The 14641-nt window shown below is 55.5% G+C and overlaps 3 protein-coding genes across 3 annotated transcripts; 2 read left to right on the top strand and 1 right to left on the bottom strand.

Moving 5' to 3' along the window:
* Positions 1 to 2081: 2081 nt before the first annotated feature.
* On the top strand, positions 2082 to 2643 carry TMEM262 (transmembrane protein 262). The gene is made up of 3 exons (XM_044259633.1): positions 2082 to 2255; positions 2361 to 2460; positions 2567 to 2643. Exons 1-3 carry the CDS (start codon positions 2082 to 2084, stop codon positions 2641 to 2643), a joined length of 351 nt encoding a protein of 116 aa, XP_044115568.1.
* Positions 2644 to 2688: 45 nt separating this feature from the next.
* On the bottom strand, positions 2689 to 6759 carry ZFPL1 (zinc finger protein like 1). Its single transcript, XM_044259632.1, has 8 exons — positions 6622 to 6759; positions 6144 to 6253; positions 5742 to 5853; positions 4386 to 4579; positions 4197 to 4269; positions 3977 to 4123; positions 3637 to 3760; positions 2689 to 3138 (listed from the first exon to the last, which is right to left on the bottom strand). Exons 2-8 carry the CDS (start codon positions 6243 to 6245, stop codon positions 2952 to 2954), a joined length of 939 nt encoding a protein of 312 aa, XP_044115567.1. The 5' UTR covers positions 6246 to 6253; positions 6622 to 6759; the 3' UTR covers positions 2689 to 2951.
* A 119-nt stretch (positions 6760 to 6878) lies between these two features.
* LOC122913087 (sororin-like) lies at positions 6879 to 13173 on the top strand. The gene is made up of 6 exons (XM_044259631.1): positions 6879 to 7038; positions 7242 to 7336; positions 7414 to 7479; positions 7559 to 7594; positions 11107 to 11544; positions 11715 to 13173. Exons 1-6 carry the CDS (start codon positions 6993 to 6995, stop codon positions 11793 to 11795), a joined length of 762 nt encoding a protein of 253 aa, XP_044115566.1. The 5' UTR covers positions 6879 to 6992; the 3' UTR covers positions 11796 to 13173.
* Positions 13174 to 14641: the final 1468 nt, after the last annotated feature.

Here is a 14641-nt window from a genome sequence, read left to right as displayed (position 1 = left end):
GAAAAAATAACTTGAGGGGCAACTGGGTGGCTCAGTTGGTTAATCGTCTGCCTTTGACTCAGGTCATGATCCCAGGGTCCTGGGATCAAGCCCCACATCAGGCTCCCTGCTCAGCAGGAAGCCTAGTTCTCCCTCGCCCATTCCCCTGCTTGTGTCCCTATCTCGTGGTCTCTGTCAAGTAAAATCTTTAAAAAAGAGAGAAAAAGGGACGCCTGCGTGGCTCAGTTGGTTGGACGACTGCCTTCGGCTCAGGGCATGATCCTGGAGTCCTGGGATCGAGTCCCACATCAGGCTCCCAGCTCCATGGGGAGTCTGCTTCGCTCTCTGACCTTCTCCTCGCTCATGCTCTCTCTCACTATCTCTCTCTCAAATAAATAAATAAAATCTTTAAAAAAAAAAAAAAAGAGAGAGAGAAAAAGAGGGACCCAAAAGATGCCCACTCACCAAACTGTTGAGGGGATTACCTCTGTTAGGTAGGTAGGAGTGGTGGGAGGGAGGTCATTGCCTTCTCCTCTGTATGCCTCTGTGTGACATCGCCCAACCAACTTTTTTTTTTTTTTTAAAGATTTTTTTTGTTTATTTGACAGACAGAGATCACAAGTAGACAGAGAGGCAGGCAGAGAGAGAGAGAGGGAAGCAGGGCCCCTGCTGAGCAGAGAGCCCCATGTGGGACTCGATCCCAGGACCCCGGGATCATTACCTGAGCCGAAGGCAGCGGCTTAACCCACTGAGCCACCCAGGCGCCCTGTGTGACCCAAATCTTTTACAAGAACATAGTCATATGCTACTTAAACTTTTAAATGGCATTGAGCCAGAAGCCCTAATGTATGGAAGTTTATTTCTAGTCACATGAGACTAGAGGCAGTGATTTCAACAGTGGGCCAACGGCTGAGCACTGGATGAGTCACCCCTACGTCCGAATGTGGGGTCTGAGGGACTGTGGTGATTAATGACACTGGGAAGCAAGCATGGAAATGGCAGGGTGTTTGGGGTCTTGACGGTGAATCTAACTTCTGTGGCTGGCATAGAGGAAGGAGGCCGCGGGGGGGGGCAGAATTCAAGCACCCTTCTTCTACTCTAGTCCCTGGGAGTTTCCTGTCCCTCCACACCATTTCTGCCCATTTTTCTGGATGATACTTGTGAGTTCTAGAGTTTTCCTCTCTTCCATGTATGGAGGAAATGTTTTCTTGCTGCTTGGAAGGGTCCCTGCCCCGCCAGTCACAGCCTCGGGTAGAACTGGACCTTCATTTCAGTCCTCAGTGCGTCCCTCACTCATTGGCCAGGAGCGCCCGGGCTGACACTCCCTCTCTGTACCTCGGATTTGGGCGCAAAACAGGATTTATGCCACCAGCCTCACCTGGGACTCTTGGAAAGGACGGGGCTGAGTGCTGGAAGGTGGCAGATGGCTAAGCTGGTCGGCATCAGGTCCCCAGACCTTTGAGGGAGGACGGAAAAGCCAGGTGCTCTCTGGGCCATGCCAAGGGAGAGAATGGCGAAGGCCCCAGGACAGCTGTGGGCAAGCTCTTGTCTCTTCCCTTCGCCTCGTTCCTCCCCATTCGGGAATGGAGCAAAAACTTGGGAGCCATTTGGCCCAGGCCTCCCCTCACTTGGGGGTGCCCTCCGGCTACACATCCAGGGCCTAGTCTAGGCTTGCACGGACCTAGGACGTGCCCTCCCACATTCTGAGCCCCGGCTCTGTAGACATGTGCCCACAGTGCCCCCTGTGCGGAACCCTCAAGGGACTCGGTAAGCAGATAGGCATGAGCACACGAAGCGTGCATGCAGGCAGGATGGTGAGGGATGCCATTCCTTCCTCGACGCTCCTCCTGGTCTGTACCATCAGCCCTCCGTCTGACCTTCCATAACCCGGAGCTCCCCCAGCCACCCGCGAACCACTCCCATACTGGCTGGAATCAGCCTGTATTCTAGAATCTTGTCCCCCTCCTATGTCCTTGTGGTTCTAGCATCCCACCACAATTCCAGACCGCGCACTCGGGACCCGGAAGGGTCAGCTGCTGCTCCCGAACGGGGCCGGCTTGCTCAGGTTCCGCTGTCAGCCTCACGTCTATGCGGCCGCCACGATGCGGTGGGTGGACCGGCTAGCTGTGCTCTTCTTCCCACAAGGCATGGTGCTCACCGCCGCTGCCCTGATGATCTTCTTTATACACCTCGGCGTCCTTGCCAGCGACGTGCACAACTTCTACGTCACCCACCGCTACGACCGCATGAGCTTTCAATACACGGTGGTCCTGATGGTAGCCTGGGGCCAGGGCTCAAGGGCTGGTCGGGGGAGGCCCAGGGGCTGATGGAAGCCCCGCTGTTGTCTCAGGGGCCACTCCCCCACTGGACGGGGCCTACAGTTCTCCCAGGTGATCAGCATCTGCTGGGCCGCCATGGGATCACTCTACGCTGAGATGACAGATGACAAGTTTCTTCGGTGCTTTGCCCTGACCATCCTGAGTGAGTGGGGGAGGGGGTCGTGCTGAAGGGGAGGGGGAGCTCTGGATCCCCAGACATGGCAGAGAGCGGGCAGGGAATGCTGATAGGGGCTCTCTCGTCTGCCCAGTCCTAAACGGAGTCATGTTCTTCAATCGCCTGTCCCTTGAGTTTCTGGCCATCCAGTACCGGCAGGAGAACCACTGAGGCCTGAGGACTGGGCTGAGAAGGGGGAAGGAAAAGGCGGCTTCGGTGTTTTAATAAAGTCTGTCATTTATTTCCACCTGTCATCTCCTTTGTGGGGAGGGCGGGGGGGCTGGAGACTCAGGGTAAGCAGGTCAAGACAAACGTTTGCCCTGCGGGGGCCCCAGGCCCAGCCAGCAGCCACTCTCATGGACTGGACTGGGCCTGGGATCTTAGTGTCTCAGGCTTGAAAAAGAGGAGCAGAAGGAAAGTCCCTAGACCGCCCTACCTCAGGCCCCCAGTCCTAGGCTGGCCCGGCTCCCAGCGAGGGCTCAGGAGGGACCCACACGGATGTGAGGGTTCATGAGGGGGTCCAGGTTGGGATCGCTGTCAGCTGCGGCTCGGCCCAGGCGAGACATGAGCGCGAGGAGGGCCAGAAAGCCCAACAGCCCCAGGAGCAGCAGCAGCCCTGCCCGCTGCAGCAGGGTCAGTGGCCGCTTACGAGACCCAGCCCGGCTCCTGGGGGGGGGACGAGGGGGAAGTCAGGTCAGGGGCCCCTCGGCCCAGAGAGGAACCCCAGACATGATGCCTGCCTTCTGGCCCCGGTGCCACTGTCCCCAAGGCTTGCTGCTTCCAGTGTGCAAGCTAATCCCCACGCCTGCTTGTTCCACAGCAGACGGTGCAGCTCCAACCGGCGGAAGCAACCACCGTTCTGCAAACCAGAACGTGTCGGGCACATCAGAGTCACTAGGCTCAGGGCTTGTCAGAGCAGGAACAGGCCTCAAAGAGCCCCACCTCAAGCCTCAGATACCTAGCAGGCGATGAAAGAGCCCTATGGCGGACCAGACTCAAGACTCCCAGGGCTGAGCAGGGGCCTGAGTAGCCAGACACCAGGTACTGTGGTTACCCAAACTGAAGCCCATCTTCTCTATCACACAATGATCACGCCTGGGGCCTCTGGCTCTCACTTCCTCTCCTCCCCCTTTCTGGCAGCCGGGCCCATCTGCCCCTGCGTACCTGAGCAGCTGGGCCAGCCAGCCCAGGGCAGGCCGGCGACGGTACTTGTCGTCATCACAATCCCCGTGGAGGCCTGGTGAACGGTCATCATCCCGCGTGTCATACACCTTCCTCGGGGCTGAGGCTGCAGGGGCAGAGCCACCGGTATCCACAGGCTCAGTGAAAGTGGCCCGCAGCAGGGTGGAGAGTGGGGAGGGCAGGAAGTCCTTGCCCTCTCAGCCCACCAGAGCATCTCAGAATTGTGGGGAAGGAATGCCTTTGTCAGAGAGAGGAGGGGGGCCCCCCAGGGTGGCCCATTCCCTTCCTACCCTCCCCTAGACCATACAATTCTCTGGCTCACCGTGAGTCAAGGGCTCAGGATTGCCCATGTGAATCACTGTGTGCTGCTCGGGCCGGCTCGGGGAAGCGGGGGGCCGGGGGACTTGGCTGTAGAATGATGGGGCAGCAGAAGCACTGGTTATCTCCTCCTGTTCAGCAGTACCACTGGCTGTGGCAAGAAGGGAGCAGTCAGCAGAGCAGGGGGGCTAGGGCCCCCAAAGGCAGTGCGGACTGCCACTTACCATTAAAGCTAGACCAGTCAGAGAAGTCAGAGGTGTTGAGGGGCTCGGGTTCCGGGCTCACCACCTCATCAATCTGCAGGAAGGAACCTGTGTCACCAGCAGGCCCGGGGCTGTCCCTCCCCACCCATCTGTCCCAGGTGGGACCCAGGGCAGATGCTCAGTCAGACAGACAGACAGACAGGTTCTCACCAGAGGAAGGCCCAGTCCTGCCCGGGCCCAGTTGACCGTGGCCAGCTTCTCTCTCAGTGCAGAAGCCACAGGGCCAGCCAGGTTGTTTGAGGGGAAGATCGGCCCACTGCAGGTGGGACACTGGTAGCCAGCAGGCGCTGTGTTTCGGGGCAGCTGGGCCGCACGTTCATTGAGGCAGGCCCAGTGGAAGAGGTCTTAGGGCCCATGAAACAAGGGAAGAGAGGCATGAGGAAGAAGACACTTAGGACATGTAGCCCGGCAACAGCCCCTCGCCTGCTACACGGACGTATGCACACCCATGCACATAAGCCCACAGCCTTCTTCCTGTCCTCGCTCAGGTCCATTTCAACAGTGTTCCCTAAGTATGTGGACTTCTTGACCACCATTACTTGACCCAGTCAACCAGATGCTAGCAAGATCTCCAGCGCAATAGAAGGGAGAAGCCCACTAGGGTGTGAAGAAGACGTCAGCGACCCTTAAAGTGAGTCCTCTCTGAACACACACTCATCACAAGCTCCTTGGGCTAACAGCTAATCAAGAACAGTTTCAGAAAAAGTTTCTAGACACACAGAAGCACACGTATGCCCATGAGCGCATACAAACACGCGCCTATACACCTACAATCAATCACAAATACCATCCCCTGCATCTATACTTGGGGGCACACTGATTCCCACATGTACACACCTATACATTCACGTTTGCTGAAAACAAGCACTGTCACCCACACATTCTCCTGCAACCTCCCAACACACTTTTGTTCATACGTGCACATGCATTTCCCCATTCATTTATTCGCAGGTACGAAGACACTACCACATGTAAAGTCATAACATTAAATTCATGTGCATATGCCCACACACTCATCACACTGAGAAACACACACATGGAGCTCTTTTGCACTAGCTCCTTCAAAAAGTGGAGTTAAGCTTCTTACACCAGCATCAGGTCAAGGTCATGGAACATGTGAGTGCCAACTTCTTTTGGCTGAATGTACTGTGAAAAACTCCCTTCCTGTTTAATTGAAATGAATAGCAGATCCCAAATGTCCAAAAGCCTCCTGCCTTCAGCTCCCTGCTGGTCCAGCCAGCTACTGCTTACAGCCAAAATGATACCCACAAGTTGGACTGGCTCTCACTCAAGCCTCAAAATGGGAAAGAAATAAATTAAGACCTTTAATTTTTAGGGAAAAACACGGAGGCCTAGGAAGGGAAAATGACTTGCATGAGCTCACACAGCAGGTAAATAACATAGGACTAGAATTTGGGGCTCCAGCCTCCCAAGCTTGGGAAGATCTCATTGCCCTGCTGCTTAGAGAGGACCCAGAAACTGGTCACCAAGCTGGGCAGGCCTCACCATAACAGACAAGGCGGGTCGTCTCCCGGTTGGCGAGGGGTATGTTGCACAGGCGGCAATTCGGATTGTAGTCACTATCTTGGAGCCACTGCAGATAGGACTGGACGATGCACTGGAGTGGGAGAGAGAGGTCACAACGGGGCCCATCTCCTCAAGGCCCAGATGCTTGTCTCATCACAGAGGAGAATCATCCTTTCGTTTGTTCCATCAGTAAACATTTATTGAGCACATACTGTGCCAGAGTCTGTCTTAAGGGCTGGAGATAGAGCCGAGCACAAAAGATACCAAGTTCCTGCCCTCCTGGAGCTTCATGCCAACCCCTGGCCCTTCACGGGAGTTGGAGGAAACCAATCCGGCCGGCCCACCCACTGCCCTGCTCAGCCCCTCCCCTGAAGGCCCCACCTTGGTGTGATTGGCTACCAGGCAGTGCTCGCAGACGTTGACCCGATGTTCGAAGCAAAACAGATTGGTGACCTTCCTCTTGGGGCACTTGCAAAGTCCCATATTCGACCCTGAGAAAGGGGTCTGAGTTGACAAAGAGCCAGGTTCCGATGTCCGCCACGACGAACTCACAAGCCCAGATCGTTTCCACTCTTAACTCCCCTAAACATCTCTCATAATCGCCCCAACCCCCAATTCCTGCCTACTGCCCCTCTACATTCCGGGCCACGCCCCCCGGACGAATCCCGCCTGCGGTGACCCCTCCTCATTCCTCCTCGCTCCCGTCCCCGGCCAGGTCCCTCCACCGGCGAGCCTCCGATACCACCGGCCCCGCCCCCAGGGGCTCCGCCTGAGCCCCACCCCCTCCAAGCTCCGCCCACACCTTCAACACAGGTTTTTCTCCCCCCCCCCCCCCCCCCCCCCCCCTCCCCGTGTTTACCGATTGACCGCCGCACCGGTGCCGACGGGCGCGAGCGCTGGCCCGAGGCGCGGAAGGAGAGACACCGCGCTCAGCCGACCTCCCGCTCTGCGCTCTCTGCCTCGGGCCGCTCCGATTATCCCTCCGCTGCCACGTCTCTTCCGGGTGCGGCGCGTGCTGATGACGCCAGCGTGTCTCTGGCCCCGCCCCTGTGACGCTAGACGTGAAGACCCAGGAGCGGTGAGAGGAATACAGCGGCCCGCCCGCCTCACGTCACTTCCGCTTCCTCCAGGCAGGGCGGGTAATTCGAACGTTTAGGTCTCCGTCGACCCTCCGGGTTGGCGCGAGCCCCGGCGGCGGAGACGGCGGCGAGGGTTGAGACCAAGGCTAACATGTCCGAGAGGCGAACGCGGTCCGGAGGAGCCGCCCAGCGCTCCGGTGAGCGGAAGGCGCGCGGGAGCGTGGGGCCGAGCCGTTTGAGGGACGGAGTCCCGCGAGGAGTCCCTCCCCCCACCGCTCTAGGAGGCTCACTCCCCGGGAAGCAGCTTGTTTGGGAACCTTCTCTCGCTCACTCCTGATCCTGTTCTCCAGACTCTGAGGCCTAGAGTGCCCCGACCTCCTAACTTTTTTTCCCTTCCCAGGGCCGGGGGCCCCATCTCCTACTCAGTCTCTGCGGAGGTCCCAGCGGAAATCAGGCCCTGATCTCCAGAGCACCCTCCCTGAAGTCTGGCCCAAGGTGAGCCCCTGCTTGCTCGTTTCTGCCCCGGAGGCCGCTGGGCTAATGTGGAACTCATACTCACTCCTCTTTTCTAGGCACCCCATGCGGCTCCAGTCAGAAAGCCCATCGTTTTAAAGAAGATCGTAGCGCATTCCGTAGAGGTGAGGATTAAGGGAAGGGTTGTGGGTTGGGAGCCAAAATTGGGGTTGGCTATGTTGTCAGTTATTATTTTCTCCACAGGTGCCGTCTGTCCACACACCTCGAAGGAGCCCAAGGGTGAGTTCATTTTTATCTGCTTAGTGGAATGGAATCCAGGGCACCCTAGAGATGGGGCAGGACATACTGGCTGCTCACATCTGCCTAGGGAGCAGTTTTGAGGTACAGATCTTCCTCCAGAGATTATGCTGAATGAAATAAGTCAAGCAGAGAAAGACAGTTATCATGTGGTTTCAGTCATTTATGGAACATAAGAAATAGCACAGAGGACACTAGGAGAAGGAAGGGGAAATGAAGGCGGGGGGTGGGGGGCGGGAATCAGAGGGGGAGATGATCCATGAGAGACTATGGACTCCGAGAAACTAACTGAGGGGAAGGGGCTGAGGGGATGGGTTAGCCCGGTGATGGGTATTAAGGAGGGCACCTGTGGCATGGAGCACTGGGTGTCAAACGCAAACAGTAAATCATGGAACACAACATCGGAAACTAATGATGTACTGTATGGTGACTAACATACCATTTTTAAAAAAAAAAAAGCTCTTTCTCCAGTTAGGATTGGAGTTACATCCTGATAAACCTATCATAAGTTGAAACTATTACAAAACAAAAATTCATTTGATGCGCTGAATCTATCAAACATCTTAATTTAGCTTAGCATGCCTTAAATGTGTTCAGAACACCAACGTTCGCGTGCAGATGGGCAAATTATCTAATACAAAGCCTATTCATAATGAAGAGTTGAATATGTTTTATTTTCTTGAATACTGTACTGAAAGTGAGCAATGGAATGGGTATAAATTTATCAGTTGTTTACCCACGTGATAGCTTGGCTGACCGGGAGCCACAGCTTCCTACCATTGCTAGCATCACAAGAGGATCTTACCACGTATCACCAGCCTGGGAAACGATCAAAATTCGAAGTATGATTTCTAGTGAATGCCTATCAGTTTTGCTTCACTATGACATTGAAAAACTTCTTAAGTGAAACCGTCACTGGGTTGGGAAGCATCTGTATTTTGAAACAGTTTGCCTCTGGAGACTCACATGCGTTGCCAGTCTTGCTCACTTCCTTGCGGATTTCATACATTTAGGTCTCGATGTCCTGATGTTCCCCCGCTGTTTTCCTATGAGAGCTGAGCTGTGTCCCTAGTATTCCTTCTCTCTAGTCCCGTCTCCTCAATTTGTGAGAACAGGTTGTTGTAAGATACGTGTACAGCATTTTTACTGTTTTAGCAGAAGTAATTAAGGATGTTTTGTGAATAGAAAACCTGTGCCTGAAAATATAAGTGAGAAATGTCAGCTACCTTTTAGGGGTGGGGGAAAAGGTGAACAAGTGATAACAGCCGCATGCCGAGGACTGCAGTAAGAAAAGTTCTAGATGCTACAAAGGCACCTAACCCAGACCAGCTTGCCCTAGGGCCAGGTAGTCACTAAGGTATGCTTGAGTGTTTCAGAAAAAAAATCTCTCTGGGGTCTGGGTGGTGACTGAGGTGCAAACAGCCTGCCGGGGACCCCAAGACCAGGTAGGAAGGCTTGTCAGGAATCCTGCAGCGAGATGGCGGAGGCCTGAAGTAAGGTGTGGGCAGAGTGCTCCTCTGTCCCTCCTCTCATCCCATGGCCTTCCCATCACACCGTACTGCGCTGAAAGGACACCTTCCAGAAGGCTTCCCTTTCCACTTGTGCCCCGTCACACACACACCACTTGTGTCCTATTTCTCTATGTAGTTCTCCTTAGGCCTTCTCCACGTCTGAATGTCTGCGTGTTGTCCTACGGGCAGCGACTTGTTCCTCCCTTGTAATCATTCATTCTTGTGGGTCGAACGATAGATTGATGAGGTGGAGCAAGAGAAGCGACAAGAACTTGTGCGCGTGCGCGCGCTTACTGTCGGGGATGAGGAAGGGGTCGTCGGGGCTAACCCTCATTTTGAGCAGCATCCCTTTTACTCAGACTCGTTACTAAGACTCCAATTGCCTGTGCTTGTAGCCAGGAAGAGTCTCTCTCGATAATCAACGCCATTCCTTCTGTTAGACCCCAAGAGTAACCGCATTTGTCCTGCTTCCTACCGTGTCCTGGCTGCCAGAAAGCTCAGTGCCGCGTTTGGGGTCCATTAAGGTATCGAACACCTGTTCCATGCAGGGCTCTGCGGAAGGTGCTGGCTAGAGGCCGGGTCCGCCGGACAGATAAAGACCCCTGCTCCCAGGAAGTTCGTGTTCTCGTTGGGGTGATAGGTGACCAGTGTATGCGAGAGGTTGTTGGGCCAGGAGTAAAGAGCAGGGGTAGTGGGGCTGGTCCCTATTCTGTGGTAAGAAACGGCTACTCTGAGGAAGCAGTATTTGAGCCGAGAGTGGAATTTTAAGGAGCAAACACGTGAACCTCTTTTTTGTTTGGTTGGTTTTTTTGCTTAAGATTCTATTTATTGATTTGACAGAGGGAAACACAGCAAGAGAGGGAACACAAGCAGGGAGAGCGGAAGAGGGAGAAGCAGGCTTCCGGCCCGAGGCAGGGCTTGATCCCAGGACCCCAGAATCATGACCTGAGCCAAAGGCAGACGCTTAACAACTGAGCCACCCAGGCACCCTTATGAGATTAATATGCATATGAGATTAGGCTTTTTCCCGTTCATAACCTTGTCGTGGCTCCCTGGTTCTCAGAACAAGGGTCTCCATGGCCCTCCCCTTCCAATGTCCTACAGATGGCCCTCTAGTGGCCCCCATCACCTGTCGAACCCCATCTTCAGTTCCTCTCCTCACTTCTCTCTCTCAGCCACCCTGGCCTTGTTCCTTTACCTTTCCCTGCGCACCTGTACCTCAGGGCTTTGGCACCTCTGTTCTCTCTGTCTACAACACTTGGCCTCCATGTGACTCACTCCCTCACCTCCCTGAAGTTCTAGCTCAAAACGGCTCCCCACTGGGGCCTACATTGACCTTCACCTACTTAAAATCCCAGCTCACCCCCGGTGCTATCCTGTTCTGTTTTTTTCCAAAGCACTTAACACTTCTAATGTGCTGCATGACTTTTACCTGTTCGTTACCCGTTTTGCCCCCACCAGAATGGAAACTCCATGGAGACAGGGCTTTCTCTGTTTTATTCCTGGCCATTCTCCCGGTGCCGAGAAAGTACCTGGAACTGGACAGGTGACCGGGAGGTACTCGTTGACCAGATGGATGTGTTAGGAAAACCATTGCCAGCTCTGTGACACATGGACCAGAGGGCCCAGGTGGAAGCAGGCAGAGGCATCAGGAGCTTGTCGAACTGGTCTAGATGATATGAAGGGGCTTAGGGTCAGTAGGGGTGGCTAGATTCTGGTCGTTTTTGATGGGAGGCAGAGCTGGTAACATCTGGTAGTGAGAAGTCTTGCCTTACCAAAGTAGACTCAGAAGTGAGGACGGATTCTTCTTTTCTTCCCCTCCCCAAATCTGTCTCAAGGTCCGACTTGGTGCCTGACCTGTCTTCTGTTTTCCTTTTGAAAATGTCCTAGGGGTTTTTTCACCCTGAATCTCCTCGGACCTTTCTGGAAGTAAGTAATACAGCTAACTGACAAGGAGGTATTCTCTCTTCTGGCCCGGTGCAGATTGCTTTTTTCTTGGAGAAGGAAAACAACCCTCCCAGCAAGGAGCCTGCAAAGGAGGACCACTTCAAGGCATGTGGCATTCCTGTCACGCCCACCACCACCCCAGTGCTCTGCCCCCTGAATGCTGAGTCTAGCTCCAAGGAAGGGGAGCTGGATGCCAGAGACTTGGAAATGTCTAAGAAGGTCAGGCGATCCTACAGCCGCCTAGATACCTTCGGCTCCGCCTCTACCTCCACCCCGGGCCGCCGGTCTTGCTTTGGTTTCGAGGGGCTGCTGGGGTCAGAAGACCTGGCCCAGGTCTCGCCTGTGGTGTGTTCCAAGTTAACCGAAGCCCCCAGGGTCCCTGTGAAGCCCTGGGCCCCAGATACAACTCTGCCCGGAATTTCGCCGCCGGCCGTGAAGGAGAAACGCAAGAAGAGAAAGGTGCCCGAGATCCTGGTGAGTGAGGGCCAGGGCTTTCCCCCACTGTTGCCCCAGATGTGCCCGGAGGCTGCCAGGACTTGGGCCGGCCTGGGGCTCAGTGCCTGCAGGGTTCTGGGTACGTGTGCTCTGGCCAGCACCTCCCTTTCCCCCGTCTTCCTCACCTGCCCCTTTTTCTTTCCCCCTAGAAATCGGAGCTGGATGAATGGGCCGCGGCCATGAACGCGGAGTTTGAAGCTGCTGAGCAGTTTGATCTCCTGGTTGAATGAGATGTCGGGGAGTCCCTGGCCATCCTCTCCCCTCCCCTGTACATAGCTCCTCCCTGTGGAGAAGACACTTGGGGTGCCCTCCTCTGGCCTTGTTCCGTGTACATAAGCAGCTACTATGCGAGGCCTGTGTTCCTCAGGGGGCTGGGGCGGTGACAACAGCCGTCTCAGGAAATGGGGCTCGCTGGGCCTGGCCATGCTCTGCTGTCCTGTGTCTGGTCTGACCCCCCCCCCCAGCCTCCCCCTGCCTCCCAGTGGAGTCTCCCGTTTTACAGCTGGGCCGCACACTAGGGAGTAGGAGCTGCTGGCCCAGCCGGAGGAGGGGAAAGGGCTGGGACTGCAGGTGAGCGGGGACCAGGGCTGTGGTTGGGAAAGGCAGCTGCTCTGCGCTAGCCCAGAGGCCCAGTGGCCTCGTTCCCAGCCACAAGCCCATCTACGTAAAGAGGCTCTCAGATTCTGTAGATGGTCCAGGAGAGAATTCATGAGTTGGGAGGAGTTTAACCTGTGAGAAGAAGACACTGGACACTGTAGAATTTTACATTTTGAAGGAGGTGGGGAAGCCTTGGTTGGGTCTCAGACCAGAAGTATTTGCTCGGAGATGCTGTGTTTAATCGCTCTGCCCTGCTGCTGACATGTTCGGTTAAATGCCAGGCGGGAGGAGCACAGGCTGCTTGGGGTAAAGAGGGTGCGATTCCCGGTGTGGCGGTCAGGTCCCGGAAACTGAGGCCCAGGCTTCTGGACCAGACACCTGCACAGGGCCAGGAAAGGGGTGGTGGCGGGAGGTGCCCCACTTGCCACACACACACCTATTACAAAACAAAGTGCACAGAGGCTCCTCCCCCCTAAAGGGGAAAACAGGGTTGTATGCTCCGCCCCCTTGTGCTAGACCTGCTAGCTTTGCAGTTACAGCTCGCCGGTGCATGTTCTGACATTTCCAGGGTCATAGCAGTAGAGGCTGAGAGGAGCGTGTCTGGGCTGGTGGGGAGCAGAGTACCGGGGAGGATGCGCTCATGCTTGGTTAGGGGACCGGAGACCCCGGGCCACGCCTGGAGGGTGCTAACAAAAGCCCTTGCAGGGCCTGGGAGCCCTGGGCTCCCTGTTCGACACTTCGTGATTTGTCAGACCGCCCTGCCCCAAGCAAGCCCCACTGCCAGGCAGCCCAGATGCCCCTGAGCTGGACAGCTGAAGAATTCTTGTCCTCCCTGGCTGGTGGGGCAGAGCTCCTGGGAAGTGTCTTAGTCCTGCAGAGTCACCAGGTGGTGTGGAGTTGACCTCATCGTGGCAAATTGTTTCTGTCCCTGAGAAATTAAGACTGTGGGGTGTAGGGGGAAACTGTGTTGCTGTTGTTGTTTGAATTAAAAAAACAAACCCTGATTAAAAAGTTTCTGCCTATTTGAGACCGTTGTTTTATGGAGGCAGAGGCGAAGGTGGGAGGTGCAGGAAGCCAAGCCTCGTTTGGGCTGTGTCACCAGGGTTGTCCCCTTGTACAGGAGACCGCCAGCCTGGCCTCCAGTAGCCCCGTGATCACTGCTTGGCCTTCACGTCAGGCTTTTTCTGTGTAGTCCCAGCTGCTCCTCCAAGGTAGGGCTGCTTGCAAAGGAGGCCTCCAGGGAGCCCCAGCCCCTCCTGTCCCAGGAGGAAAGCCGCTGGTGCTGGGGTGGGGCTGCCAAGAGCCTCACTCAGAGCCTGGAGACCCCAACCCCACCAGGTCCAGCCCTCTTCCCCTGCAAGCCAGCTCCTCCCCTGGCCCAGCCCCTGTGTGCTCTACAGCGCTGGCACCCAGAGCCTTCCGGGGAGCTAGTCAGAGATCCAGGTTCCTGGGAATTCTCCCCCTCGGCCCAAGGAGGGGCTCAAGGAGGCCCAGAGACGAATGTGCAGCTTGCGGCAGGTGGCACAAACTAGCATCCCTCCCACCTTGTTACCCTCGTCCTGGCCTCCTAGTCCTTAGAACAGAGTAAGTTCTTGAAAGCTTCAAATTCTCCCTACAGCCTGCCCAACCCCCGCTTCTACCCCCGGCCCCCAGGAGAGCAGCCCTCTCCTTTCAAGGCCAACTTCCCACTTGGTCTTTTGATTCAGTTCTTATCTCTCGGACTTTGCTCAGTCCCGAACAGTCTTCTGTTCATTATGGTAAAAAACAACCACCAAAAAGTCGACGAGCGTCTGTTTTTAACTACTACCATTATTCCTTTTAGGGCTAAGCTCTTTGAAAGGATGTTTGGTGGCTCTCTGCTTCTGTCCCACTTACTGTGAGTGCCATCGCCGCCCTGTTCCCTTCTCAGGTAGAAGCAACCAGCAACCCCATGATGACCCAAGTGACAGGCTCCGGTCTCCGCCACACTCTGCTAGGCTGAGAACACCCCTTTCACCCCTTTCAGTGCCATGGCATCACTGGGCCCTCTATCTTGACTTCCCCTAAAATTTCAGGGCACCCAGGTTCAATCCGGGGCCCTCTTTCCAGCCTGCTGGCTCTCCCCAGATGAGGACAGGCTCTCTGGGCCGCCTTTTTTTCATTCATGGCCAGTCTTGATCTCCATCCCATACCTTCTTCCCGAGCTCTGAACCAGAATCTAAAACTACCCTTTGACTCAGAATTCCTCTCAAACTCAGATCATCCATGAGCTCTCCTCTTCCTGTGCTCCCTATGACTTCCGCGTTCCCCCAGCTGACCTCGCTATACAAGCCAGGAGCCCGGGCATCATCGTGGGCAGCCTTACCCTCTCCCCCGCTCCGTCCTGTCAGCCCTAACTTCAGTCTCTCCCCCACAGCCACTGGCCAGCACCGGCTTCCTAGCAGATCTCTCCTTTTAACCTCTCCCTCTCCAAACTGTCTATACGGCGGCCAGACTGCGT

The sequence above is a fragment of the Neovison vison genome, chromosome 7 (assembly GCF_020171115.1).
Source record: "Neovison vison isolate M4711 chromosome 7, ASM_NN_V1, whole genome shotgun sequence".
Taxonomy (NCBI): domain Eukaryota; kingdom Metazoa; phylum Chordata; class Mammalia; order Carnivora; family Mustelidae; genus Neogale; species Neogale vison.
This window is presented reverse-complemented; position numbering and strand designations above follow the sequence as displayed.

What these genes read in the sequence shown, in the direction of transcription:
- TMEM262 (XM_044259633.1), top strand. Translation starts at nt 2,082, where the DNA reads ATGCGGTGGGTGGACCGGCTAGCTGTGCTCTTCTTCCCACAAGGCATG. An exon ending in AATACACGGTGGTCCTGATG is followed by an intron (nt 2,256 to 2,360) that starts GTAGCCTGGGGC and finishes CGGGGCCTACAG; the next exon opens with TTCTCCCAGGTGATCAGCAT. An exon ending in CTTTGCCCTGACCATCCTGA is followed by an intron (nt 2,461 to 2,566) that starts GTGAGTGGGGGA and finishes TCGTCTGCCCAG; the next exon opens with TCCTAAACGGAGTCATGTTC.
- ZFPL1 (XM_044259632.1), bottom strand. Translation starts at nt 6,245, where the DNA reads ATGGGACTTTGCAAGTGCCCCAAGAGGAAGGTCACCAATCTGTTTTGC. An exon ending in TGGTAGCCAATCACACCAAG is followed by an intron (nt 5,854 to 6,143) that starts GTGGGGCCTTCA and finishes CTCCCACTCCAG; the next exon opens with TGCATCGTCCAGTCCTATCT. An exon ending in CAGGACTGGGCCTTCCTCTG is followed by an intron (nt 4,270 to 4,385) that starts GTGAGAACCTGT and finishes TCCTTCCTGCAG; the next exon opens with ATTGATGAGGTGGTGAGCCC.
- LOC122913087 (XM_044259631.1), top strand. Translation starts at nt 6,993, where the DNA reads ATGTCCGAGAGGCGAACGCGGTCCGGAGGAGCCGCCCAGCGCTCCG. An exon ending in TCCCTGAAGTCTGGCCCAAG is followed by an intron (nt 7,337 to 7,413) that starts GTGAGCCCCTGC and finishes CCTCTTTTCTAG; the next exon opens with GCACCCCATGCGGCTCCAGT. An exon ending in GAAAGGTGCCCGAGATCCTG is followed by an intron (nt 11,545 to 11,714) that starts GTGAGTGAGGGC and finishes CTTTCCCCCTAG; the next exon opens with AAATCGGAGCTGGATGAATG.